Source organism: Abramis brama, assembly GCF_963993115.1.
Source record: "Abramis brama genome assembly, chromosome: 1".
NCBI classification, from domain to species: domain Eukaryota; kingdom Metazoa; phylum Chordata; class Actinopteri; order Cypriniformes; family Leuciscidae; genus Abramis; species Abramis brama.
This window is the reverse complement of record NC_139963.1, coordinates 18,849,051-18,876,445: the sequence shown is the minus strand read 5'-3', so window position 1 is coordinate 18,876,445 and position 27,395 is coordinate 18,849,051. Positions and strand designations below refer to the sequence as shown.

Here is a 27,395-nt window from a genome sequence, read left to right as displayed (position 1 = left end):
GCGACCTGTTTTAATTGTTGTTCATCTGCAAAATTGTAGCCAACCATATCTGATACAAACAGCAAAAAAGAGGAGAAAAAAGAGTAGGCATAGCTATCTTCATCACTCTACTTAACGCATTGAATAGGTGCGTTTACATCCAAGATTTTTTAACAGATTAGGCAAGGCAAGGGAAGGCAAGATTATTTATATAGCACATTTCATACACAATGGCAATTCAAAGTGCTTTACATAGAAGAAATTAAAATAATAAAAAGAAATAAGAATAATTAAAACAGTTTAGAAAAATAAAATACAGTACAGAACAAACAGTCGGACGAACAGGCACAGTGCTCATTCAGTAAATGATTATAATTATGCTTAACATCGCAACAATGTATTATACCATAAATGTATGATATTGTGTGCCTTTAATCTGAAAAAGGTCAGAATCTGCTTAAGCAAACAAACAAACAAATAAATAATGGTAATAATTGTACCTATTCACTGTAAAACAATAGGCCTATGTTAAATAAGTTAAGCAATTTTCAGCTTTTTTCATATGTTTCAAGGTTCAGCTCATTTTTAAGTTAGTTTAATGTAATTTAAGTTGTAAAGGCTTAAACATCCAAGTGGATTGTACTTAATTTAAGGCAACTTATTTTTTTAACTGTGTTCTAGCTTTGTGTTTATAAAATCTGCTTTTTAAAATAAATGTGCTCATTGTCCGACATTTTCCTCAGATATGGAGACTTTAAACACAGCGGGAAAGTTGCTCCTACTGTAGGCCTACAAACTTCATGAATATTTAATGAGGTAAGAACCTGGTTGTCTGTTGCTAGGATACACTGTATTTAGAGTTAACCGCGACAAAAGCGATGCGAAACCTGCTCTGAAGCATAATTTCACAACCCATGGTTAAAAACATTGCTACTCCAATTTAAAAAATGACTTGCCTCTTTACCTGGCGTTTAAGTAGCCTATGAAAGTTGTATCATATAGGCTACAATAACCTATATTGTAAGACCCTTTTGAATCCAAGCATTGTTTTCACAGTGTATTATTGTCTACAAGCATTATTAATGCTACCAATGAATTGCTCTGCAGTACAGACTATCAGCTCCACTGCATGTATACCTGTCCAGCATTAAAAAAAAACAAATAAATAAATAATAATAAATAAATAAAAAAGCGCTCCGCACATGGATCGTGTGTAATAAGACTACATTTCCCATGCTGCACCGCGCTCGCGTCGTTCCGCTGCTGTCAGTTCGCCGATGCGAGAATCGCCCAGCAGCATCTCAGCCGAGCAGCAGCGCAAACATGCACTGAAACACGCATCTTAGGACATTTCCACCCGCTTTCGGTTTGCCATGAGGGCGTGTGATGGGAATAACGGGGATGTTCGCACCGGATTACGTCTCTTTATTTTGAGAGAAATGCGGATTGTTTTGCGCTCGAGGTTTTAACGCAGAAAAAAAAGATACAAAAATGAAGAAGCAATTCAATCGGATGCGACAGCTCGCCAACCAGACTGTTGGCAGGTGAGAGCTATGATCTTAAATACGATCATTTTACATGCGTGACGGAAGTTTTTTTTATCACTATCATTTATTTACAGAAAAGAATGGGAAACCATCCTTAGCTGCAGTAGCTTCCTATTCACATAGGCTATATTTTCCCATTCAAACTTTCACTGTTTCTTAATATAAAGCTAAATGCATATTTAAACACACAAATGCTGTTCTGAGCCATACTGCTAATAGCGTCATCTTGATTGCGCAATGCATCTGAAAATAGCTTTATTCATTATCATACCTATGCGTTATTATAAAGGCATAGCTAATTAAAGGCTGTGCATCCGTGCCTTGTGCGTAACGGGTTCACTGCAGAGGCAGTTCTTCCAGCAAAAAAAAAAAAAAAATGCTTCTCGGAGGTTCCCCATGGCACTGACACAACACCCCCCCTCATGCACGAGCCTCCCGGATGCATTTCCATCAAACGCAGCTTTATGTAGCTCTGCTGTATCAGCACGCGTTGATTTGAATGGGGAGAATGACATGTCTCCAGTGCCAGCTGATGCAGTGGATGGATGCGGATGAGTGGGAAAATGTGAAAGGCGCAATGTTTTCATCGCACACTGATCTCTGAGAGAGAGAGAGAGAGAGAGAGAGAGAGAGAGAGAGAGAGAGAGAGAATAAGAAAAAAAAGGAGGAGTTGGGTGCAGTACATCAGCAAGATCTGTCAGTGATGGAGAAGGTCATCGTTGCTTCAGAATGCATAGCTTTGAATTTCCCCGCACACAGAACTTAGAATGCAGTATGCATTGCGGATTGCAAAAAAGAAGTTTGTTTTGGAAAGGTTGATGTGGTTGCCACATTTATCCTGTTTACGCTGGAGTGGGTGTGCGACGCTTGACCTTTCGCTCGCCCCTCTCTCTTCTCACCTGATAAGGAGGGCTTGTCGTGCACAAGGCGTTGCATGGGGCCAGAAGGTGTGCATCGCTATCAGGCAGCTCCTTGCTGGGTGGTTATGCCAGCGTGATGTTGTGGGTCATCATTTCAGATGCATTCTCAGTGGGTGGTTAGTAGGGTCGGTTCTCTTTTACCGCCTCTGGCTGGCATCAGCAGGCCAGTGGAAAATGGCAAGCCCAGCTCCCCAAAACCATTTCCAGCTTTGCTCAGGGCATCCGATTTTGTGTATGTGTGTGTGTGTGTATTTGTGCGTAAGCTCTGCATTAGTATTCCCTACCTTTCCTTGGTAATGTCCAGGGAACTGTGGCAGCGGCCCACGGTGGCATTCTGTCTGTATAGCTGTGCAGTAATGAGAAACAACATGTTTCCTGAACAACACAGTGTCCTGACTCATTAATAATATGTTCCAGGGCCGGAAAGGGCATGTTGGACTGATGTTTGCTTTGGAAAATAGATTTGCATGTTCCTGTCAGGAGTACAGAGTCGCATCTCCCCATATCAGCTGAGAGTGACACTTAGAAACCACGTTCATGACCTTGACAGTCTTACAGAGGTAATGCAGTGTAAGAGATGTCCAGTGTCTTTTGGTACGTCACTGACATATGTTAGCCATTATCAACACCATTTTACTTTTGCTTGCTACTTAAATTAAAGTCAGCATGAGATCAAATTAGACTTTATTTTATTCATTTGTGTTACTGATCTCATTGTGAACGCATGCATAAATATATTTTTATGTGATAAAAAAGTGCTAAAATTTGAATCATAATGTTATATCTTATTCTTCCTGTGATGACTGTCTTCGCTCCGCTGACGTGCATTCAGATCTCCCTTTATTTCATCATGCAACGCTTACTTTGTTATGCGCATGGAAAGAGACGCTAAAATGAGCTTAAATTCTAAAAAAAAACACTCAAATGAGGCGGATACATTTCTTATCCGATAAGAAGACATGCGCATAAACTACGATGGAAAAACACATTCACGGAATAAATCCTTTTTTTGATTTAGCCTCAACAATGGATGTGATTGGATAACTGGACTAACCAGTGGACCAATCGCATCGCAGCATCTCAAATGTTGGTTTGATCGTTCTGAAATGCCTGAGCCAGAGTCTGTCATCAAAAAGATTTGGTTTATTTCCCTCCCAGAAGCGTCTCACACGATTGCATTCACAAACAACAGCATCCAAATAACAGATAACATGTCAGTGTTTATTGCATTTCATCTCTCATATATGATGTAGCAATAAAGAGCCACAATGGCTTCCCCGATTGCAGCAACTTCCATTTTTGTCTATTTTGTTCACTTAAACACATGGGATGGAAACACTGCTTTATTCTCAAATGTTTTATGCGCATGGCACGGAAATTTGAAGCATTTGAGCCATTTTGATGTATTTCAGAGTGAAATGATTTGATTATTTTCTGTTTTTATTCGGAACTTGATGAAGGTAAACTTAAAATATACAATTATTTATTAACTTATGAATGATATGTCTCCCATTATTTAACACTTGAGTTAAAAAGTGAAACCAACATTATAAACAGATTATAAACAGTACAGTTTAAAAGTTTAGGCCAAGTATTTTTATTATTATTATTATTATTATTTTATTAAATGAATGACATGAATAATTTTAATCTTTTAATTTAATAAGGACACAAACTTAAATAATCCTGAAAAAAAAAAAGTATATATTTTTTTTTCCACAATATTTTATCCAGTCTTTTTGAGCTGCAAATTATCACATTAGAATGATTTCTGAAGGATCATGTGACACTGAAGACTGGAGTAATGATGCTGAAGATTCAGCTTTAACATCACAGGAACATTATTCAAATAGAAAACAGGGTAACACTTTTATTTTAATGTGACATAGTTACGTTACTTCATGTATTTACTATAGTAATAACAGTAAAGTATGCATTACAAGTAGCTAACCCTAAAATGAACCCTAACTGTAACTCTGTAAGTATATGTAGTTAATTAATATTACTCAGTACTTAAGTACAATGTAACTACGTCACCTTAAAATAAAGTGTAACCAAAAACAGTTATTTAAATAAGTAATCATATTTCAGAATATTACTGTTTTTTATCTTTTTTTAATCAAGTAAAATCAGCCTTGGTGAACAAGAAACGTCTTTCAAAACATTAAACTAATCTTACTGATCTGAAACTTTTAAACAGAATTACTGTAATTCAGACCAAATTCTGTTTGGACGAGTCATTGAAGCCATTGCAACAAAACATATTTATCACACTGTACTGTGATACTGTCATACTGCAATAATGCGCATCCCTTTATGTATTTGACATTTGTCCAGATGCTTTTATAGCTGTGTCACCCACCCTCCCTACTGTTTTAATTTGTCATCATTTGTAAATCACATTTCCTCTTGCCCTCTTTGAATGAAAACGACTACCCGCTGCTCTGTGTGTGTATTTGTGTTTGTCTAGCTCAGGGGCCAGTATTTGTGAACCTTCTCTGTGTTCTCACTGAAACTATATTTATAGTCTTCTCATTCATGTTTTTGTGGCAGTGAGTGTTTGTGGGGGTTTTTGGTGGGGTTGTGCACCATGCCTCTAGTGTTTTCTCTCTCGGGAAGTATGGCAGCCTCCCTCTTCCTTCAGAATGCCAGCTTGGTTTTACTGGGAACAGTTCGTCGGAAGTGCTTATGGAGCTGTGTGTGTTTTTCGCCGTCAGCAGAGAGATTGGGAACAGTGTGTATGTTGATTAATGGCCCCGCGTTACAAACGTGCCCACACAACAGTGAGTGCCCACATGTTGCAGGGGAATACTTTTATGCATGTACTGTATATATATATATATATATATATATATATATATATATATATATATATATATACCAAACGCTTATATGATTTATTCTACCTTTATTGTTGTATTATAATTATTGTTGTCATATCGAATAATCGCGATTAATCTCATCTAACATAAAAGTTAGCAAATATATAATGTGTATATATATATATATATATATATATATATATATATATATATATATACACTCACAAACTTTTATGTTAGATGTGAATTATCGCGATTATTATAGTATTACAATTAGTGCTGTCAAATCAATTTATCGCGATTAATCGCATTTAACATAAAAGTTTGTAAATATATAATGTGTGTGAAAAGAAATTAATGTTGGCCCCTAACCACCCTCCGCCCATATCATATACTGTAGAAGATATGAGCATGGAGGCCCGAATGTAACCTAACAGGGATTTCTTACAAAATAACAAAACAGATATCATTAAATGCAAATAAAGGTTTTTACTGAACATCAGCAAAGGCAAAATACACAAATATTTGCTCACTTATAACTGGCAAGCTGGGTGAATCTGATCTTTTTTGAAGTCATGAAGTGGACATGAAGTTTTAGAGCACTGGCCTCTGACCTGGCATCATTGGTTAAACTGCGCTTAGCAGGGATGGTTTCCAGAGCTTCTATGATTGATGGCAAGTGGTTTGCAAAAGGTTTAACTGCAGTTATGCATGCATCCCACCTGGTCTCGGACAAGCGTTGAAGGGAGCAGTCTTTTAAGGATTGCCCTCCGCTCTGGACTTGCACTAAAGAGATTGTATAAGCGGTTTCAAACAGCCCAAAAATGCTTGTACACCAACAAGATTCAGAGATTGTGATTGGTCTACTCTGCTCTGATTGCTCAGATGGCCCAGTCTGTTGTGATTGTTCTACTCTACTCAGACTAAACCATTTTTAGGGAGGGGAGAGGAGCAGATATTTGGCAAACTTATTTTACCAAATTGCATGTTTTTATGGTTTTCATTCATATCTCAGGCATTCAACTAATACAAATATTATAATTATTTACAGAACAAGGGCCTGTATATAGTATAACTGCTGGATTTTGTTGGGCCTCATAATCTTTCACTCCATTAGGAACAGCCCTGCTAGTGCTCATCTTTTACATTTAAACTGCTATATTACTCACTACATGGAAGGTAATATTGAAAAACTTTAAACTAGGCACTTTAAACTAGTGGTCAAATTATATATATCTCCAATATTTCAATATCGCATTCTTTTTTTAAATAACGGCATCAGCTGATGTGTTTTTTCTCTTCTGCTGGTAAGTGTCATAAGTGGGACTTTTATTTTGACAGTGCTGAGACTGTACATGCACAGAAGCTCGTCTTCATTTGTTTATTGTATTTGTGCAACAATTCTAATAATTGCAATAATTCTAATAATACTTTTAATCATTTTCGAATAATTGCAAACACTATCGGTGATATCTTCGAAAATCCATATCAGTCGACCTATAGTTTTATTTACTCAGTTTTATTGTGTTTTAGCTTGTTGATTTTGCTGATTTGTCTTTTTCATTGTAGCTTAATATGATTAATGCTCCAAATGTACTTGATTTAAAACCTTTTATCTAATTATTATTATAATATTAATTCAGATATAACTTTACCACTAAAATCATAATCAGTAGAAAAAGTGTATCATTATTTAATTTAATTTAATTTAATTTAATTTAATTTAAAACTAAAGCCAGACTATGGTCTATATAGTCTTCAATATATTGCACATCCCTGTAGTCCAATGCTTTAGTTTATGTATTGTTTCTCTGACATTATCATTCTTTGCCTTGTAAACAATGTAATGCCTCCCTTTAAAGGATAGCCTACTAGAAAATGCTTTAAAGTTTCGCCAGTTCTAAAACTTGTCCTAAAACAGGCAGGGTCAGTGTGTGCCAGCCTGGGACAGAAGCTGAGCCTTTAGCCCTACTACTGTAGCTCTATCATTAGCCTAGCCTATATTTGATGTAAGTCAGAGGGACAGTTTCTTTTTTCAGACATCATGGCGACCATTCGTCTATGTATCTGCAGTGGCCTAGTTTTAAATTAGATGGGATACGCTTCTATAAGGAAGTTCTCCTTCCTTCTCTTCTCTCCCCCAGTGTCTCTGGGGCAGTGCAGGTGTGCAGTGTCAGCAGCAATGAGACTAAACTCATGCCAGTGCTGCTGGTGTGTGTTCACTGGTTAGTGGCAGTCAGTTTCTGCAGTGGGTTCACACACACACAGAGAGAGAGTAGATGACCGATATGAGTTTTTCAGTGGCAATCGAGTACAATAGTGACCACCCTCTTTTTTAAGGTGGCCTGGAAGTAAGTCAATAAGGGGTTTGAGACCTTTAAAGGTGACATATTATGCCCCTTTTCACAAGAGGTAATATAAATCTATGATGTCCCCAGAATGTGTCTGTGAAATTTCAGCTCAAAATACCCCCCAGATAACTTGCCCCTTTTGGGTGCGATCAAAAACGCGCCGTTTTTGTGTGTGTCCCTTTAAATGCAATTGAGCTGCTACTCCGCGCCCCCATTCAGAAGAGGGACGATTCTTTAGACGAGCTTCGGATACACCAGGAATAAAAAAACACGTGAGTAATCTCACTCATCCAAAATCTCGGAGTGCACCCTTACAGAGAGACTCAGGAAGAGGTTGTAACTTTTAGACACACCTGGACTGAATGGTTAGTGGATACATTTATGTAGTTGTTGTGGAGTTACATTGATTCATGTTTAACTTTTACACAAGTTGACACAGTTCCCTGAGGTCTTTATAAGACAGACTTTTAATAGCTGTGACGTCAAATAGTGTTGTGTGCTCGTCTGTGCAGCGGCGACAGAACAGTTTGCATGCTTTTCACAAATTTTTGCGTTAGAGGGGTGTCAAACTCAGTTCCTGGAGGGCCACAACCCTGCAGAGTTTAGCTCCAACCAGCTCCAAAAACACCTGCCTGGAAGTTTCTAGTAATCCTGAAGACCTTGATTAGCTGATCAGGTGTGTTTAATTAGGGTTGGAGCTAAACTCTGCAGGGTTGTGGCCCTCCAGGAACTGAGTTTGTCACCCCTGGGTTACACTGTTTTGTCGCTTGCGGAAACCAACTTGCAGATTAAGGGGCGGTAATATTATAATAAGATCCCCTTCTGACGTAGAAACCTGATCGGCTTCTTTTTTAACATGCTTGCAGAGAAAGGCTTACCAAACAAAGTTACTGGGTTGTCACTTTTCACGTTTTCTGGGTTGGTAGATGCACCGGGGACCCGATTATAGCACTTAAACACGGAAAAAGTCAGATTTTCATGATATGTCCCCTTTAAATTGAACTTGCTCCAAATTAACCTTCAGGATGAATGTTGTGTTGAAATCATAAAGCAACTTTGAAGTGTAATTGATAAATACAGCACATCAAGATTCTTTCCACGGATTCCAGAACATTCCGGAACAGAACATATTAGCTGAGACCTCTAGCGTCAGGTCCTTGTAGCCACCAACAGACACTCTTCCCCCTTTTTTTCTCTCTCTCACTCACTGCTCTTGTTCCAAAGCCCAGGCCTTTTGAAATAATACACGTTGCTGCGCAGTAATAGATGTCTGTAGCAATTAAGGGCAGGCGGCCCCTCTCTAATGCACGGTCCAATTACCCGAACGAATCCACTGTTTGGAATGGACAGTCCTCTTTTGCACTCATTGTCTCTGTCAATCTGTCTCGCCCCTCTGCCTGGCTCAGAAAGCACACACTCTCAACCGGAATACATTACCGCTGAGCTGGCACACAGGCTTCTCATGACGTCCCTCTGACCACAAGCAAGCATTTGCAGTCGCAAATCGAACCCAGATTGACTAGGGTTACTAAGCAGGGACTGTTGACTGTTCAATCGCCCTATTGCTCTTGTACAGGGGTTTTCAGACTTTTTGATGCCCCCAAATATGATGATCCTCAATGTGAGAGACCCTCTTCCTAAAATATCAAGCCAACTTTATAGTATAAATGTTTTTTTATGCATTTTTGTGTCTTATTTGTCAATATTATAATATAATTTGATTACTCCTGTTTCCAACCTCTGTTTTGCCTGCAGAATTAAGCTGTATGTTATATTTTAGCATACAGTTGTTGTTGTTTCTTTTTACACTATTTTTCTTTCATTTCCTATCCTAACAGAACTCTAAAGATGTAGTTTCCAGATGAAATGAACACTAGTGGCAGTAAAACACCAACAAATGTTATTCCTTTTCTACACATTATGCGGGGCAGATTATCAGTTAACAAAAACGTATTTTTCACGCGGTTCCTTGTACAACGCTTTTTACCATAGTGTATGATTTGTAAACTAAAACATCTTGATGTTTGCATGACATAACCAGCTCCATATGGATGGCTTTTCTGAAATAGTAAACTTGCTCAGTTGGATACGAGTCCCATGAAGCATGATAAAAAGACCTGAATGGCATGGTTGCTTTAACAAATGCATTTTATCTCATGTTTCCTTTTGTTAACTCTGTCGGTTATGTTTAGGGTACAGTTTAGTGTGGGTGGTATGCTATTTCCAAACGCCATATATAGAGCATTAACCTTTTAGCACCACTCACCATACATTTCATTTCCAAACTGCAGCGAAACAACAACGTTGGCAGATTCTCATGCATCTGTTGCGGATAAAATTAAACAAGCTTTTAGCACAACTCACTGGACATTTCACTTTGAAAGTGTCGCTAAACATGCAAGAAGCAATGTAATATTATTTTGCAGAAATGTCATCACAGGCATGTTTTACCATTGAGCCAGTGTGGTTCAATTCAGATTTTTAGCCTAATTTCAGCTAGACATAGTTTATGAAACCATATTTTTATGTTATTATAATCTGAGATTGAAGTCTTTACCCCATTCATGGAATACAAAAGATTCAGTGTATCATCAACAGCATAGGTGGGCAAAGCTTTGCAATTAAGCATGCAATATAACAAGTGATTCACATGATCGAAGGTTTGGATTTGGCAGCTACAACAACAAGATGTTGTTCCTAAAGCTCCAGGTAGAAGATCCAGATTTGATCTGGAATGTCAAACCAACTTTGATTTGCCAGTTTAAGATTGATCAGTGGCGCTTTTAAACGTAAAGGTGCGTTCCTGACACTCAAACAATGGAGCATGACCATAACAACGGCAACGGTTAATTTTTTTATAGAAAGATTTAAAAAAATACGGGAGAAATACGGGAAAATATTTAAACGGGATAATAGTGGGATAGCAAGGTAAAATACGGGAGAATCTTTTCTCCGAATTCTTTTCTTACGAATCAAACTTTTCTGTTGTCATGACAATCTGTAGCACTTCTCTTGCTTTCATGACTGTGCACAAGAATCAACTTTGTGCATCTACTTTGAACATTTTGAACTTGATTCATTTTTTCTCGGGAGATGAGCTATTCGGTGAGACCCAGATAGCAAATGACATCTGGCCCAGTTGTGGCCCACATCTACCACATTCTTCTGGCCCACAAACCGCATGGAATGACGGCGATGCCTCAACCTGACTGTGGCTGGCAATATCATACATATCCGGGCCTCATCTGGGCCCACGTATGGCTCAGTTCTGGCAGCGGCAAAGGTCACATGGGCCACATCTGGGCCACACACAGCAAGCCACAACTCCCACTAAAACCGGCTTGATGTGTGTGGGGCAGATACGACCCATATGACCTTTGCCGCTGCCAGAACTGAGCTATATGTGCCATAGTTGGCCCAGATGAGGCCCTGATATATGCTATCTGGGGATCATTCAGTTCTTGAGGCCTAACAAGGCTTTCTCGGTCAGGATTTCTTGCTTGATTGGACGTTTGGTTGAATCAGGGATATGTCATTACTGTTCAAGACTCTGCACGACTTTCCTTACCTGCATTAAGCAGCGCTCATTATTTGACTGACTCATCCATTTCTCATTCGCCCATTTGGAGCTCTTACCGAGCATATGATTTGAATAACTGCTAAATTGCCGCCCTCCGGTAGCTAACTGTTCTCGATGGCTTCAGGATCATGCAGGCCACTCTGGGGGGCTTTTTTGTTGTTGTTGGTGATGAAATTGTTCAGAAGGCTCCAGACCTCGTTCATACACCTTAGTGTAGTTTGCATGCCTCAAGTCGCACATTTGTTTTGCATCGCAAGAAATTTAGAGGAGAAAAAAAAAAAGAAAAAAAAAAGCTTTTTAAAACTTAAAGCACGACATGTTCTGTGCACAATTTCTTTGGATAATCTGAACATGCACAAGCATTTGGTAACAACTTGGCTCCCCGAAGTGACATTGAATGGTTTTTTAAAATGCCTTTTTAAATTATTCAAGTTCTTATATGCATAAAACATGGCCATGTTTCTCAATGAGCAGTAGAAGGAACCGAGAGAAGCAAAAAGAAAGAAACTTCTCACTGCAAAGTCGAGGTTTTGCCTTCTCATAGATGTAAAATCTTGAAAGCTGTTTTCTGTTTTTGCTGGTCTTTGCAGGAGTTTCCAATAAAAGATAGACAGCTGAGTTGGAGCGGCCGTCAGATTAGCTGTTTCAGAACATTATACAGTTACTGAAATTGAAAATGGTTCAACCGTACAGCTGCTGACTGATTAGTGCTGGCAATACAAACAGATTTAATCAACTTACAAACATTTAACCAAGTGCTAGCAGGTGAAGTCACAAAACTGCATTTGGCCAACTACAACTGCACCTGAAGCCTTTTACCAGCACTATTATTCTATGAAATAAAATATCGGAATCATAGGTTGACCCTTTCAGCTACTTTCACTGGGTTTAATTCTTTATCAGAACTTGAGACATTAGGGTCAGTATTGATATTGTTAACTAAAGCTATTTCAAATTGTTTTTGTTAATTTAAATAAAGATGAAAAACTTTGATTAAATACTGTAATTACCGTAATTACAAGATGACAACGCATCACGTTCTACTAGGAGCTGTTCTATGTCCGTTTCTATGTCAACACTATAAATGCCAATATGAATCTGCAGCGGTCAGGTGGTACAGATGGCCAGAACTCTCAGAAAATTACCAGTTCTACTAGGATGTGAATGCTTTTTACAAACTGTAATCTCGTAATTATGGTAATAATGATATGGCGTGAAAGCACCTAGAAACTTAAAAAAAGCAAAAAAGAAATTTTGCCTTTGCAACTTACTGAAAATAAGTTAAACTGAAGTACTGTAAGTACTACTTTAATTACTAAAACTGAAATAGAAGTTAAATAGAAATATAGCTAGATAGCTAGATAGATAGATAGATAGAACCTAAATTACTTTAATTAAACTAAAATGAAAAAATAACTGAAATCAAATTGTGCTCAAAGGTACGATTTCAGTATGAACTCAAATATTCCTAATCAGATTCTTCCACATTTAGTTACGCTATATATATCCACACTTATGTAATAGCTCTATATGTCGCTATAATATTTTCTTATTCAACCTTTTTTTTTTTCATCATACCTGAAGGTTTACCATATGTATAATTTGAGAATAAATTAGTTTGATAAAAGTATTGATAATTGTATAGTATTGATAAACGCTACAGATCTGGCTGATCTTATATGCCTGTTTCAGTGCTCCATTTTGTTTGTTCCTCAGGCTAAATTCCCTCTCTAGATCTGTATTCGTCTCACGGTCACTGTCCATTTTTTTTTTTTTTTTTTTTTTCAGAACTTTGTTTTGGCTGTTAATGATATAGGAATCTCACATTTGGTTGCCTAGTAACCATGCATCTCGGGTTTTCAAAGCCTGTTCATCTACAGCATGCTGCCTACTTGATATTGATAATTACATCCTGTTATTGCAGGAAGGTGAAAAGACAAAGCAGAGCCCAAATGTACCCTACAGAGATATACTGTAATTAAATGGTTGCATATTATTTTTAGGGAAGGTAATTTGTGGAATATGCAGCATAGCTTTATAATCAAACTTTAGGCCTGGTTTCACAGATAGGGCTTAGATTAAGCTAGCATTAAGCCTTAGTTTAATTAGGACATTTAAGTAGCTTTTATAAACATGCCTTAGAAAAAAACATCTATTTATTTATTTATTATACAATATATATAATATAATTTAGTCATCCATGCATGTTTCATAAAAAAATGACCTTGTAATTTTTAATAAAAGTTCCATAACTCGATCCTTCCATTAAAATGTCAGTCTTCTCTCTACTGTATGCTGGACTTCTTACAATCAACTGCTCTCATTCAATCTGCCTCCATCCAATCAACAAACGGTGGATAGAAACAAGTCTCTGCACTACTTTCTTGTTCTTTCCTTTAATCCGTTTCACTAGGATGTATCTTACAATAGATAAGAAAAGATCTGATGCTACTTTCATTGCGACTTATATCGATATATGGTTTCTTGGATATACCAATGACAGTAAACAAAGTTCTCATTTGTGTTCAATCTAGATTTGTGTTCAATCTTGTTCAATCTCAAATGGTGCTACAATTTTTCAAGATACAATATGATTTCAGTATATTCAATATTGTTTATCAGATTCTTCTACATTTAAATGCTATATTATATACAGTGAGGAAAATAAGTATTTGAACACCCTGCTATTTTGCAAGTTCTCCCACTTAGAAATCATGGAGGGGTCTGAAATTGTCATTGTAGGTGCATGTCCACTGTGAGAGACATAGTCTAAAAAAAAAATAATCCAGAAATCACAATGTATGATTTTTTAACTATTTATTTGTATGATACAGCTGCAAATAAGTATTTGAACACCTGAGAAAATCAATGTTAATATTTGGTACAGTAGCCTTTGTTTGCAATTACAGAGGTCAAACGTTTCCTGTAGTTTTTCACCAGGTTTGCACACACTGCAGGAGGGATTTTGGCCCACTCCTCCACACAGATCTTCTCTAGATCAGTCAGGTTTCTGGGCTGTCGCTGAGAAACACGGAGTTTGAGCTCCCTCCAAAGATTCTCTATTGGGTTTAGGTCTGGAGACTGGCTAGGCCACGCCAGAACCTTGATATGCTTCTTACAGAGCCACTCCTTGGTTCTCCTGGCTGTGTGCTTCGGGTCATTGTCATGTTGGAAGACCCAGCCTCGACCCATCTTCAGTGCTCTAACTGAGGGAAGGAGGTTGTTCCCCAAAATCTCGCAATACATGGCCCCGGTCATCCTCTCCTTAATACAGTGCAGTCGCCCTGTCCCATGTGCAGAAAAACACCCCCAAAGCATGATGCTACCACCCCCATGCTTCACAGTAGGGATGGTGTTCTTGGGATGGTACTCATCATTCTTCTTCCTCCAAACACGTTTAGTGGAATTATGACCAAAAAGTTCTATTTTGGTCTCATCTGACCACATGACTTTCTCCCATGACTCCTCTGGATCATCCAAATGGTCATTGGCAAACTTAAGATGGGCCTTGACATGTGCTGGTTTAAGCAGGGGAACCTTCCGTGCCATGCATGATTTCAAACCATGACGTCTTAGTGTATTACCAACAGTAACCTTGGAAACGGTGGTCCCAGCTCTTTTCAGGTCATTGACCAGCTCCTCCCGTGTAGTTCTGGGCTGATTTCTCACCTTTCTTAGGATCATTGAGATCCCACGAGGTGAGATCTTGCATGGAGCCCCAGTCCGAGGGAGATTGACAGTCATGTTTAGCTTCTTCCATTTTCTAATGATTGCTCCAACAGTGGACCTTTTTTCACCAAGCTGCCTGGCAATTTCCCCGTAGCCCTTTCCAGCCTTGTGGAGGTGTACAATTTTGTCTCTAGTGTCTTTGGACAGCTCTTTGGTCTTGGCCATGTTAGTAGTTGGATTCTTACTGATTGTATGGGGTGGACAGGTGTCTTTATGCAGCTAACGACCTCAAACAGGTGCATCTAATTTAGGATAATAAATGGAGTGGAGGTGGACATTTTAAAGGCAGACTAACAGGTCTTTGAGGGTCAGAATTCTAGCTGATAGACAGGTGTTCAAATACTTATTTGCAGCTGTATCATACAAATAAATAGTTAAAAAATCATACATTGTGATTTCTGGATTTTTTTTTTAGATTATGTCTCTCACAGTGGACATGCACCTACGATGACAATTTCAGACCCCTCCATGATTTCCAAGTGGGAGAACTTGCAAAATAGCAGGGTGTTCAAATACTTATTTTCCTCACTGTAGCTCTGTATCTCTGTATTTACTTTGTCAGCAATTATCTCATATGTGTCCTAAAGAGTTGTAGGAGAAAAATCTTAGATAAAGGTGATACTTAAAGGGGTCATGAACTGCATTATTTTATTATTTTATAATGCGTTCTGGGGTGCACTTATAATGTTAGTATGATTACATCAAAAATGTTCATAATTTAGAAATAAAAGGGATTTTTTCTTACCCTGATTTTAGCCTCTGATTTGAACGCTCTGTTTGAAGGGGCATGTCTGCTGTGACTTCAGTGGAAACGCCCACTGCTGTGATTGGCTGACATCTTTGAAATAGCCAAGTATTACATGTGGAACTCCCCTGAAAACTTTTTTACTATTTCAGCTCTCAAGGTTATCTTATTATGAAAAGTGTTGATTGTAGCATTATACAGTATTTAGGTCTATAGCACAATATTTGGATCGTGGCATGAAAGGTTGTCGTGATGAGCATGTAGCTTGTGGTCACAGACATGTTGAGCATGAATGCAGTGATCTCATCATTGCAACTCGATTTCTACACACTAACAAATGCTTTCATCATAACTAACAGTGCAAACACAATGTAAATAAGAGATTCGTTGATTATAACGGGAGTTTTGGCGAGCGTCCAGAACTCAGTCACTGAAAAACTTGCGCTGTTTGATTGACAGCTCCAGCGATTGAAAAGGGAGCATTCTTAGATCGCTTTCTATATATAATTTAATCACAGTTTAAATAACATATTATTTTCATCCTACTAAGAGAAACAATGTGAAGTTGACCGTTTAGTCACTGGTTTGATTTTCTGACACATAGACAAAGAACATATGACTGTACATGAATCATTACATATCAGAAATCACTGGTCACAGATCAGGCATTAGAATTAACACAGTTAATTACATGTTGCTGCATTACATAAAGTCTTTCAAATATCTGTGACGTTATAAATAATAGGCACATTCCAAAACGAGTCGTTCTTTGGGCTTGGTTTGAATAAAAGCTGTTTTTGGACTAACAACTTACAGGATATTCTTATAGTATGGTGTCCTCTTATATGTCAAAAGCTTAAGGACATTTAGAATTTTGACCTATTATGCCCTTTAACATAAGTCTTGATTTTGTTTTTGCTGTCTACTAGAAAATGTTTTCATGCTCGAATGATCAAAAACACATTATTTTTCCCATATTTGACATTATTGCAGCACCTCTCTTCCCAGTCTGTCAGTAACACTCTGTTTAGTTCCTGTCTCTATGAAGCGCCTCCTTCTGAATAGCACAATGTGCTCTGATTGGTCAGCTGGATCAGTGTGATGTGATTGGTCGTGTGACACGCCCCTTACCATAACCGTGAGTTTCAACACTACTAACTAACTCAACCAGGACCCGCCCCTTTATTTTGCTTATGCCTTGGGCAGAAAGTTGAAAATGTAAAAAAAGCATAATAGGACCCCTTTTAAAACACAACTGAGGACTCCATTAAATCTCCTCAGCTGTGAAAGATTATCATCTGAGCAAAAACATTTGCACATCATTTGATGGGTTTTGCATTTGATGGTGTACCTTCAGGTCAGACATCTGGGCATATGTAATGTGCTGCAGGGAAAGGAAGGTTTAGCTATTTTTATAAATCAGATTTTACACTCCCTGAATGAATGATGTTTCAGAATGTGTGTGTTCCTTGCAGTTATTCTTGCATATTTAACAGAGTGGTGACCTAGTTCACTGCACGTCCCTCAGTAAGTGGGTTTCTCTGTTTTACTCGTCTCGTGTCATTCCCCGGCTTTCGTTCTTATCATCTCAGGGTAGCGCTTATGTGTCTCGCTGCATTTTGAGGCAGAAATTTTCATAAATATACTCTGTACAGAGAGACTCTAAAAGCAGGTCTCGCATGAAGAAAATGCAGTTCACCGCCAACGCTCCAGGCCTCCTCCTGCTCGTTCTCTCTTTCTCTCCGTTTCCCAGTTATTAAAATGTAGCATCTCTTGTGTGAGAGGGAGAGTGGGCGGCACAGTGGGAGAGGAGTGTATTACTCTCTCTAGATCAGATATACTCATCTTAGGTGCAGAGTGAGGAGGAGGAGGAGGAGGAGGAGGAAGAGTTTGAGCTGCCAGTTTCCTCTGCACCATTTTTCATGGCTGTGCTGGAAGGTAAAAAGTCAGCCTGGTCGAATATGGACGAATCGCAAGTGTGACCTCTAAGAATCCCACATCATCTCATATTCTGTTATGGGGCTTGAACCGTCTTAAAGCTAAAATCCAAAAATCGCCTCTGGGGTTAAAACCAGGAGCTTTGAGGCGCTTGTTAAAGGGGGAATCTCATGGAAAATAGGATTTTCTTTGCTCTTTTGAAATATAACAGTTCGATGTAGTGTGTAGACGTCCTCTGACATTCAAAATGCAAAGCTCTGTCCTCACAGATCTTTTATGGAAAATAAGCCACAAAAACCGGGATAGTATTGCCTTGACAACCATGAGCATGTGAACATACAGTATGACCGCCCACATTCACATATCAGTGCCTATTCAGTAGCCTATTCAGCATCTTGGCCTGGCATGATGAACAACAGTGTGACTGTCAGTAAGCAGAGATTAGCCAATCATAATAGAGCTAATTTGCTTTGAAGCCTTAAAGGTACATGAGCAAAAACGTGGTTTATTTTAAAGGGTCATTTTCTCTTTCGAAGGGATTGCTTTGAATCCTGTGAATACCTTTTCTTACGTTCAACGTCTAACACTATAACAAATTAGAATTATAGTGCAGGCTGTGAAGGACCAAACATATATATGAATAATATGCCTTTTCATTCTATTTATTACAAACAAATCACATTGATTGAAGTCTGTTGAACATCTTCAGATTAAATGTTTTGTTGGCTGTTATTACTAATTACTTTATATAATATGTACATATATATACACACACACACACACACAAACATTTATTATTATTATTATTATCATCAATGTTAAAAACAGTTGAGCCTAATATTTTTGTGGAAACTGTGATACATTTTATTTCAGGATTATTTGATGAATAGAAAGTTCAAAAGACCAGCATATTGATATAGAAAACCTTTGTAACATTAGAAATGACTTTCCTGTCACTTATTGCTGAATTATGTACAAATCTTTTTTTTTTTTTTTTTTATTCTATAGAAAAACTAACATTAATCATAGTTTGACATTATATGGGGGAGTAAATTAAGTGTACCTTTAAGGCTTTAGTTTCAGGCATCTTAATTCTGTCAGTGCATGTACTGTAGGATAAGTAAGTACAGAAAGATGGTGACAGATGTCAGTGTCAAACTGCTTTTGCATGACTTCTAAATGGGTTTCTTCCCACACGATTACAGCACTCTCTCTATCCACTTCTTATAAAGTTGATGTAGGCCACTTCATACAGTATTTACAAGTCACAAATAGTCGCACATACAAACTACGTCCTTCCTTCCACATCCTGTCTATGTTTGAGGTCAGTAAGACCACAGTGTTTGGGTTTATATCCCGTCTGCCCAAAATGCAACTGTGCAGTTGGCTTTCGGCACTTGACGTGATAGGCAGTTCAAATGCATGTCAGAAATCCCAGGAGGAAACTCCTCCCTCTGAAAACAAACAGCGTAGAGGAGCTTGTCTCTTTAAAGATCCATGCTGATACAGAGCCCTGGCTTTGATCTTACTTTTGAGAACAATGCCCTCTGGCCTGAGTGGCACCGGGGCTGTGGGAGTCACTGAAGTGTCTGCTTAAACATATGCTCCTGTCATCTTGCCCGCTCTCTGAGGCCGCTCTCTGAGGTCCGACTACCTGTCGGGCTCAAATGGCTCTCTGAAGCAGTGTAGTCAACCAATGAAGGCTTCAACTGGATGGATGTGTCTTCCTGCTGGACTTAGGTATCGGTCTCTCGCAGCCTAAACAGCACTGGTTTCCAAATGCAAAGGAAAAAGGCGAGTGTTTGTGAAAGTTAAACTCTGTCATATGAACAAATTCAAATTCAAAAGTCAATATGAATTGCCTATTTACTTTCTTAATGCCCGTTTCTGGTTACACCGTGGCATGTGACAATATAGCCTACGGTATACATACACTATTGATCAAAAGATGATGATTTTTTTTAAAGAAATTAACAATTGGATTAATTGAGGATCCATTAAATTGATCAAAAGTGACATTTATGATGTTATAAAAGATTTCTATTTGAATTGGTTTCCACGAAAATATTAAGCAGCACAACTCTTTTCAACATTGGCAATGCCTTGTTGATGCCAGAGGTCAGAGGAGAATGGTCAGACTGATTCGAGCTGGATGAAAGGCAACAGTAACTCAAATAACCACTTGTTACAATGGAGGTCTGCAGAAGAGCATCTCTGAAGGATCAACATGTCAAACCTTGAAGCAGATGAGCTACAGAAGCAGAAGACACACACCACTCCTGTCAGATGAGAACTGGAAACTGAGGCTCAACAAAATCGGACAATAGAAGATTGGAAAAATGTTGCCTGGTCTGATGAGTCTGGATTTCTGCTGAGACATTCAGATGGTAGGATCAGAATTTGCCGTAAACAACATGAAAGCATGGATCCGTCCTGTCTTGAATCAATGGGTCAGGCTGCTGGTGGTGTAATGGTGTGGGGTGGGGTATTTTCTTGGCACACTTTGGGCCCCTTAGTACCAATTGAGCATAATTTAAACGCCACAGCCTACCTGAGTATTGTTGCTGATCATCTCCATCCCTTTATGACCACAGTGTACCATCTTCTGATGGCTACTTCCAGCAGGATAACTCTCCATGTCACAAAGCTCAAATCATCTCTTGGTTTCTTGAACACGACAGTGAGTTCACTAAACTCAGTGGCCTCCACAGTCACCAGATCTCAATCCAATAGAGCAGCTTTGGTATGTGAAGGAATGGGAGATTCGTATGATGGATGAGCAGACGAAAAATCTGCAGCAACTGTGTAATGATATCATGTCAATATGGACCAAAACCTCTGAGGAATATTTCCAGCACATTGTTGAATCTATGCCATGAATAATTAATGCAGTTCTGAAGGCAAAGGGTCCAAACCTGTACTAGCAAGGTGTACATAAAGTGGCTGGTGAAATAAACTATGAAACGATGCAGCAGTGCTGCATATAACATAATACTACAACATCTTAAACTGTCCAAGGCCTGGTCATCTCTCCTTCAACTGTCATCACTCCTGCTTTTATCCTAAAACAAGATACTTAAAAACTATATTTAAAAGTGTATTTCTAATTTTAAATGGCCGTCAATGGAGAACGCATTTCTTTTCCGTTAAAGGCTCCAGCAGAGTTCTGCAGTGTAGGAACCTTTCCTCGAGGGCTGTTTGCACACATGCAGGATGACAGATGCTCTGCTTTCTGCATCATGTTGCATGTAGATCTGCAAAGGATATCAGGATGAAGATGAAAAAAAATGTTGCCAAATGCAAGAAAACAGAATTTTTTGCGTTACACACCTGTTAATTTCCATATTTGCTATTTTGGTCCAGGCAAATAAAATTATCTTTTGCTCACAGTCTTTTAATATTACTTTCTTATTTTCTCTGTATTCATGTAGAACATCCTTAAAGTCCCCCTGTGGTGAAAATCAATATTTTAATGTTGTTTATATGTCTATGTGGTGTTTTTAATATGCTTTAAGGCAAATTAATAAGTCAACACCATTGCTCACTATTTTCTGCAGTGAACCAGTCTCAAGTATTTTCTGCAGTCTCAAAAACGCAGTTTGAAATCGCTGGTGTTTCTGATGTCAAAAACTACCTTGTAACCAATCAGGTCAACGTGTGATCGTCAACGAGTGGATCTCTGAGCTGATGTGAGTGAGTGGAGGCGGGGATAATTTACATATTCATAGAACTGCGTATATTAAATGAGGCAAGGGTGACAGGGTGATACATTCAAGCTAAGGCATGAAGAATGTTTTAAAAGAAAAGAAAAAAGTTTAAATATGTAATTTTGGTGTTTTAAAGGATAAAAATATTGACTACAGGGGGACTTTAATGACTTAATATTAAGAGGAACTCCTTTTACTGACCTCCTCCTTTTACTGAGCCCTGTTTTGTACCCTATTCTTCGAAAGTGCCGAACAGTCTTCAAACTGTTGTAGGCCTGACAAAGTGCTTGAAATAAGATGGAGGAAGAAGTGGAGCCAAGGAACAGATGGCAAAAACAATCCCTCCACCACAGGGCTGTTGGCATCAGATAAGAGCCCTGATAGCAGCACTATTCTTCTCTGCAGTGATAAAGTCTCATTCTGTCCTTAAATAAAAGCAGTAGAATGGCTATTATGCGGATCGGCCCGACAGCGGCGTGGCTCTGCTCGAGTCACAATAGCAGGAAGAGGTTTTGTAGACGGGACAGGAAGTGGGAAGGAGAAAGGCTGAGCCTGTGTGGCTGCTGTCTTGACTGTTCGGAGGTCTGTGATCAGGGCGCTACGTACACACATTGTTCCTGCGGTCCCCTTGGTGTCAGGCACCACCCCGCTCACACAGGAAGCCACGGGACAGGCTGAGTTTGGAAATCTTTGGCTGGGAGTAGACCGAGCTCATATAGACCTGAATGGCAGTGATTTCATTCACTCAGTTTTCCAGGATTTAGAAGGACGGTGTATATATATATACATATATATATATATATATATATATAATCCATGGCTAGAAACAATTTTAATGCACAACGTGGTGGCACAGAACTGCCCGACGCGAAGCGGAGTGTGGATTTTTCTTTTTATTTCCTGAGCCATGTGATTCTTGCAGCACCAACACGTGACATGCATAGCCAAATTCACAAATATTGCTCCATTTTAACATTATTAAAAATACAAAATGAGTGACTGAAACAATCTTTGTTTGTTCACACCGAGTTTCCTTTTCCATTTATTTTCATGATCTGAGGTGAATTATCCATTGTCTCTCCTATGGCTATAAATTTAATGCAAGATGACATTGAAACTCACATTGAATTCTTTTAACATTAAATAAAGCACATAGTTAGTACCTGAGATTATTATTGCCATACTTTGGATGTTGTTGTTCAAGCCGCGACAGCGCAAGAAATAGAACAAATTTATTTCTAAAATATAATCCCTTGTCGCTCACTGTAAAAAAAATTCCGGTAAATTTACGGTAAAAAAAACGGCAGCTGTGGTTGCCAGAAATTTTTCTTTAAAAAAAACAGTAGCAGCATTTTAGGATTTACAGACTTAACTTAAATTTACAGTAAAAAATTAAAACTTATTAAAACAATAATTAAAACTTAAAAACTTAAAAATTATCTGATATAATGTTAATTTACCAAGGTATTGAAGTACTAATATCTGTTTTGTACCATTGTAATACACTGACAACCATCAATCACAGAGGTGATGAGTCACATGATAATCCAAGGCTCATCACAAGCAGCTTTTCTACAAACCTAGAAAAATAATACGAGCACAGTGTCATTCACACAAACACTAAACACCAACATGGTAACACACATGACATTTTTAAAATGCAATAAACATTAATTTAACAACATAACATAAAACATAACATGTAACATAAAACCCTAACTTGCATAACTGATTAGAAAAAACTAAGAAACACTATGAAGAAACGTAGTTATTTCAACAAAAATACATCAAATGTGAAGTGTCACGCAGGGAATTGTGGGAATGTCAATTTACGGGTTTTCAATGTAAATTATACAATGACTTTTTATTTTCACTTCCAAAAACTGTGAATTTAACAGTATTTTACTGTAAAATTACATTAAATGTATGGCAGATCTATCACAGTTATTAACCGTATATAGTACGGAAACGTTCTGTTAACCAATTAACAGTTTTTCACCGTAGCATTTTTACAGTCTTTTACTGTTAAAATCACGATAGTTTTTTTACAGGACAAAATTTGGATTAAAGGCCCGTTCACACCAAGGTTGATAACTATATGTCCACCCCACTAGAACAATAACGGCGAAAATGGGAAATATCAATGCAGTGCATTGCAACCTTCGTTAAAAAAAGAAACATCTCTGCAAGGTGTTTGCAAACTAATTGCTGCATCTGAGAGTTCTGCTGCTGCCCGCGAGTCATTTTGAAGAGTGAGTGGAGGAGAGCTTTTGTAAACCTCATGACAGGCCGAGTGGATGTGTGCGGGACAATCTCCCCGGTCAGTGCCTCAGCTCTGGCCCGGCCCCAGCAGGCTGGCTCTCTCTGAGCACTAGGCCATTCACATGCATCATCTGTTCTCCTCTGCCAGGCCGCTTGTTTGTTTTTTCTTTGCCTTGGGAAATTTGCAGAGCAGGAGAGCAGTTCAGCTTGAAGCATCTGTTGTAGATTTTTTTTTTTTTTAATCAATAGACCTGAAAAAGGAGGATACTGCTGCCCAAAAGCATGTTCAAATTCAAAACTGAATTGTTAAAAGACACGTAAGGAATTATAATAATTTAAATAACTGCAGGCTATTTATGATTGGCATGCGGTGTAGCATCTTGGATCATTAATATAGTATGTTTGCTCGCAGGTGTGAGTATTGGCTATTTTAAAATGGCTATAATTGTGACTCATCTAATCAGAGTCAGAACTGTCTATTTTATAACATTATGTTTCTCATACAGACTGAATTAGAAGAGTCGTTGCAGAAAAAGTTCTACAGTTTTGTGAAAGATTATGAAAACAAACAGTTTTTTTCTTTGTAATAGTGTGCACTGATGAATCATGCACAATAAGACTAGGGACATTTATATGGAAAGTCAATAGGGTCTGTTTCATGTCGTCTTCAAAGAGAACAGACAGACTGAGTGATGAGTCACCAACAGAAGGAAAACCAGCATTCTGATGTTAAGGGCAAAAATCCCTCGAAATTGACAAATGTTGTTTAGGAGGATGTTATATTTTAATTATTAATTGCTGCTAAAATAGGGGCTAAAATAAAGGGCTTCAGATTTTGAAAAGTCGTGTATGAGTCGAAGAATCGAAAAAAAAAGAAAAAAGCTCAAATTTGAAGGTATAGGATTAAATGTGCCCTAAACCTAATACCATAAAACAGGAGTGTATTAGTTATCTAATAAATTAAAATATAATTGAATTAAAAATGTAATGATTAAATAATTACAAATTTATTACATTTTAATAATTATTTAAATAAAATATTAAGTAATTGTAATTATATATTTATTAATTAAAAATAATTTAATTCAAATATTTTTATTTATTTTAATGTTCCAGCATGCCCAAGCCGCAACATGGTCACTGCTAATTTTGCAGTCTAGAAAATAATTGACATAAATCTTCTTCTCATTTAGGGTCATGGAAATGCCTAAAGCCAAAAAAATGTCTATTACGATTATGTAATTTATAAATTGTGGTGATTTGTATTGAATCCGATTTATTGAATCAGTTTGTCTCCCCTCCTTAAAAATCATAGATTCTGAACATAATACAGGGGTTTAAATAATTCACAAAGCAGATCCCAAACTACTCCAAATGGTGTTCAATGTGTAGCAATAGTGTTTCCTTTAGTGTAATTTATTATTTATTGTCAGGCTGGGGTGAACATATATACTGTAAGTAATAAGTTTTACCCTTGTAGCTCTACAGGAAGGTTTTAGAACTGCAGACCTCTAAATGTGCATTTTCAGGTGTAGGAATAACCCTAACCCTAACCCTAACCCTAACCTAAGATTATGAAAGGTCGTTCAGAGATACACTTACCCAAGCCTTCTTGCGGTTTGTGAAGGCTACTTGTATGCCAATTATAACAGTGATTTGTTTGCTTTTTTCATTGCATTTGTATTGTATTTTCCAACCTTGTAAATTCTTGAAAATTGCAACACTGCTCTAAAATTGCCTCTTTCTTTTAAAGTGCCACTATGATATTTTAAAAGTTCCTAATTTTGTTTTGGAGGTATCCTACAATAGATTTACATGCATCTAAAATAAAATAAAAACACCTTAATTTTCTCATAATAGGCTATACATTGCACATCACCTCATTTCTCAAAGCGTCTGAAACGATTCATTTCGAAGATTCAGGGTGTTTTCACACCTATAGATCATTTGTTTTGTTCCGAAACAGGGACTTAATTTGTTACAAAGTTGCATTTTCTTCTTGGTTCAGTTCGCTTTCACAAGGCAACCTTTCAAAGTGCACCAAAATATGTTCACGCGAGTCACACATGCGAGTACAACTGTCCTCTTATTGGTCAGCGTTTCCTCTGCGTCATCCATCAAGATGATTGACAAGTTCGCTCCATGAGCTTATTGTGGCTTTATTTGTAACTGTCGAGACACCCGCAAACACTATGAATGTGGGCATCATTCTCGCTGTTATATTATACTGTATACTACATTCGTATTAATACTGCAGCAAATTCGAACGTGCTGTCTCCCAGCGCTTTCTAGAGGTTAACAGTGTCAAGACACACGCAAACACTATATGAATGTTATAACAGAGCTAGAGCAGGAATCAAGGCTTTATCGGGACTGCGTAATTACACAACATTTTAAGATAAACAGGTGCTCTTTTGGTTTTCAACTGTGATAACTAATGTGCTCACATAATCAGACACTACTGCTATAGCACATTTCCCGTTATGAATTATAATACCATTAGGTTCGTTAGTCCGTTGGGTCGGATTGCTTTCACACCTCAAGCGAACCGCCCCAGAGTTAATTTGCAATCTGTCCGGAGCAATTGTTTTGGTGCGGATCCGAGCCTGATTGCCGTGTTCACGTATGCCTTGCCTAAATGGTCAGATAGCCCAGTCTGTTGTGATTGGTCTACTTTGCTCTGATTGGTCAGATGACCCAGTCTGTTGTGATTGGTCTATTCTGCTCTGATTGGTCAGATGGCTCAGTCTGTTGTGATTGGTCTATTCTGCTCTGATTGGTCAGATGACCCAGTCTGTTGTGATTGGTCTACTCTGCTCTGATTGGTCAGATGGCTCAGTCTGTTGTGATTGGTCTATTCTGCTCTGATTGGTCAGATGGCTCAGTCTGTTGTGATTGGTCTACTTTGCTCTGATTGGTCAGATGACCCAGTCTGTTGTGATTGGTCTACTCTGCTCTGATTGGTCAGATGGTCCAGTCTGTTGTGATTGTTCTACTCTGCTCTGATTGGTCAGATGGTCCAGTCTGTTGTGATTGGTCTGCTCTGCTCTGATTATTGGTCAGATGGCTAACTCTGCTCTGATTGGTCAGATGACCCAGTCTGTTGTGATTGGCCTACTCTGCTCTGATTGGTCAGTTGACCTAGTCTGTTGTGATTGTTCTACTCTGCTCTGATTGTCAGATGGTCCAGTCTGTTGTGATTGGCCTACTCTGCTCTGATTGGTCAGTTGACCTAGTCTGTTGTGATTGGTCAACTCTGCACTGATTAGTCAGATGGTCCAGTCTGTTGTGATTGGTCTGCTCTCCTCTGATTGGTCAGATGGCTAACTCTGCTCTGATTGGTCAGATGGCCCAGTATGTTATGATTGGTCAACTCTGCTCTGATTAGTCAGATGGCCCAGTCTGTTGTGATTGGTCTACCGTTAACAGCACATGTCGGAAACAAAATGCCTATTACCATATCTGAATTTGATATGACGACACTGACGACTCATTTCAGCTGTTCAGTATCGTTTCTTTCTTTTAGGAGACAACAGCTTTATTTGTCATGCAAACTTTGCAGACATTTTACATTCATAGACAGCTATTACACACTGAATTAAGGTAATATTCGGAAAAGCAAAATATAGGGGCGCTTTAAACACAATGCTTTCTTTACCTTAGATATAAAATGCTCCTCTCAGTACATCAAGACCCTCTTTTACACTAACAAATCACTGTCGTCGTGGATGGGAAGGATATGTGCTATGTCTATTTTCATTCACCGGCATTTGCTGCCATGGCAACCTGCTCTTCTGTATGTATGTGAGCGCCAT

The 27,395-nt window shown here is 38.3% G+C and overlaps 1 protein-coding gene across 1 annotated transcript in view; it reads left to right on the top strand.

The window, feature by feature from the left end:
• The first annotated feature begins 953 nt into the window (after window positions 1-953).
• Window positions 954-27,395, top strand: part of arhgap44a (Rho GTPase activating protein 44a) — a 56,306-nt gene continuing 29,864 nt past the window's right edge. The window contains exon 1 of the mRNA XM_084116234.1: window positions 954-1,523. Coding sequence (XP_083972360.1) covers window positions 1,471-1,523 — 53 coding nt within the window. The 5' untranslated portion in view covers window positions 954-1,470. The remainder of the gene's footprint in view (window positions 1,524-27,395) is intronic.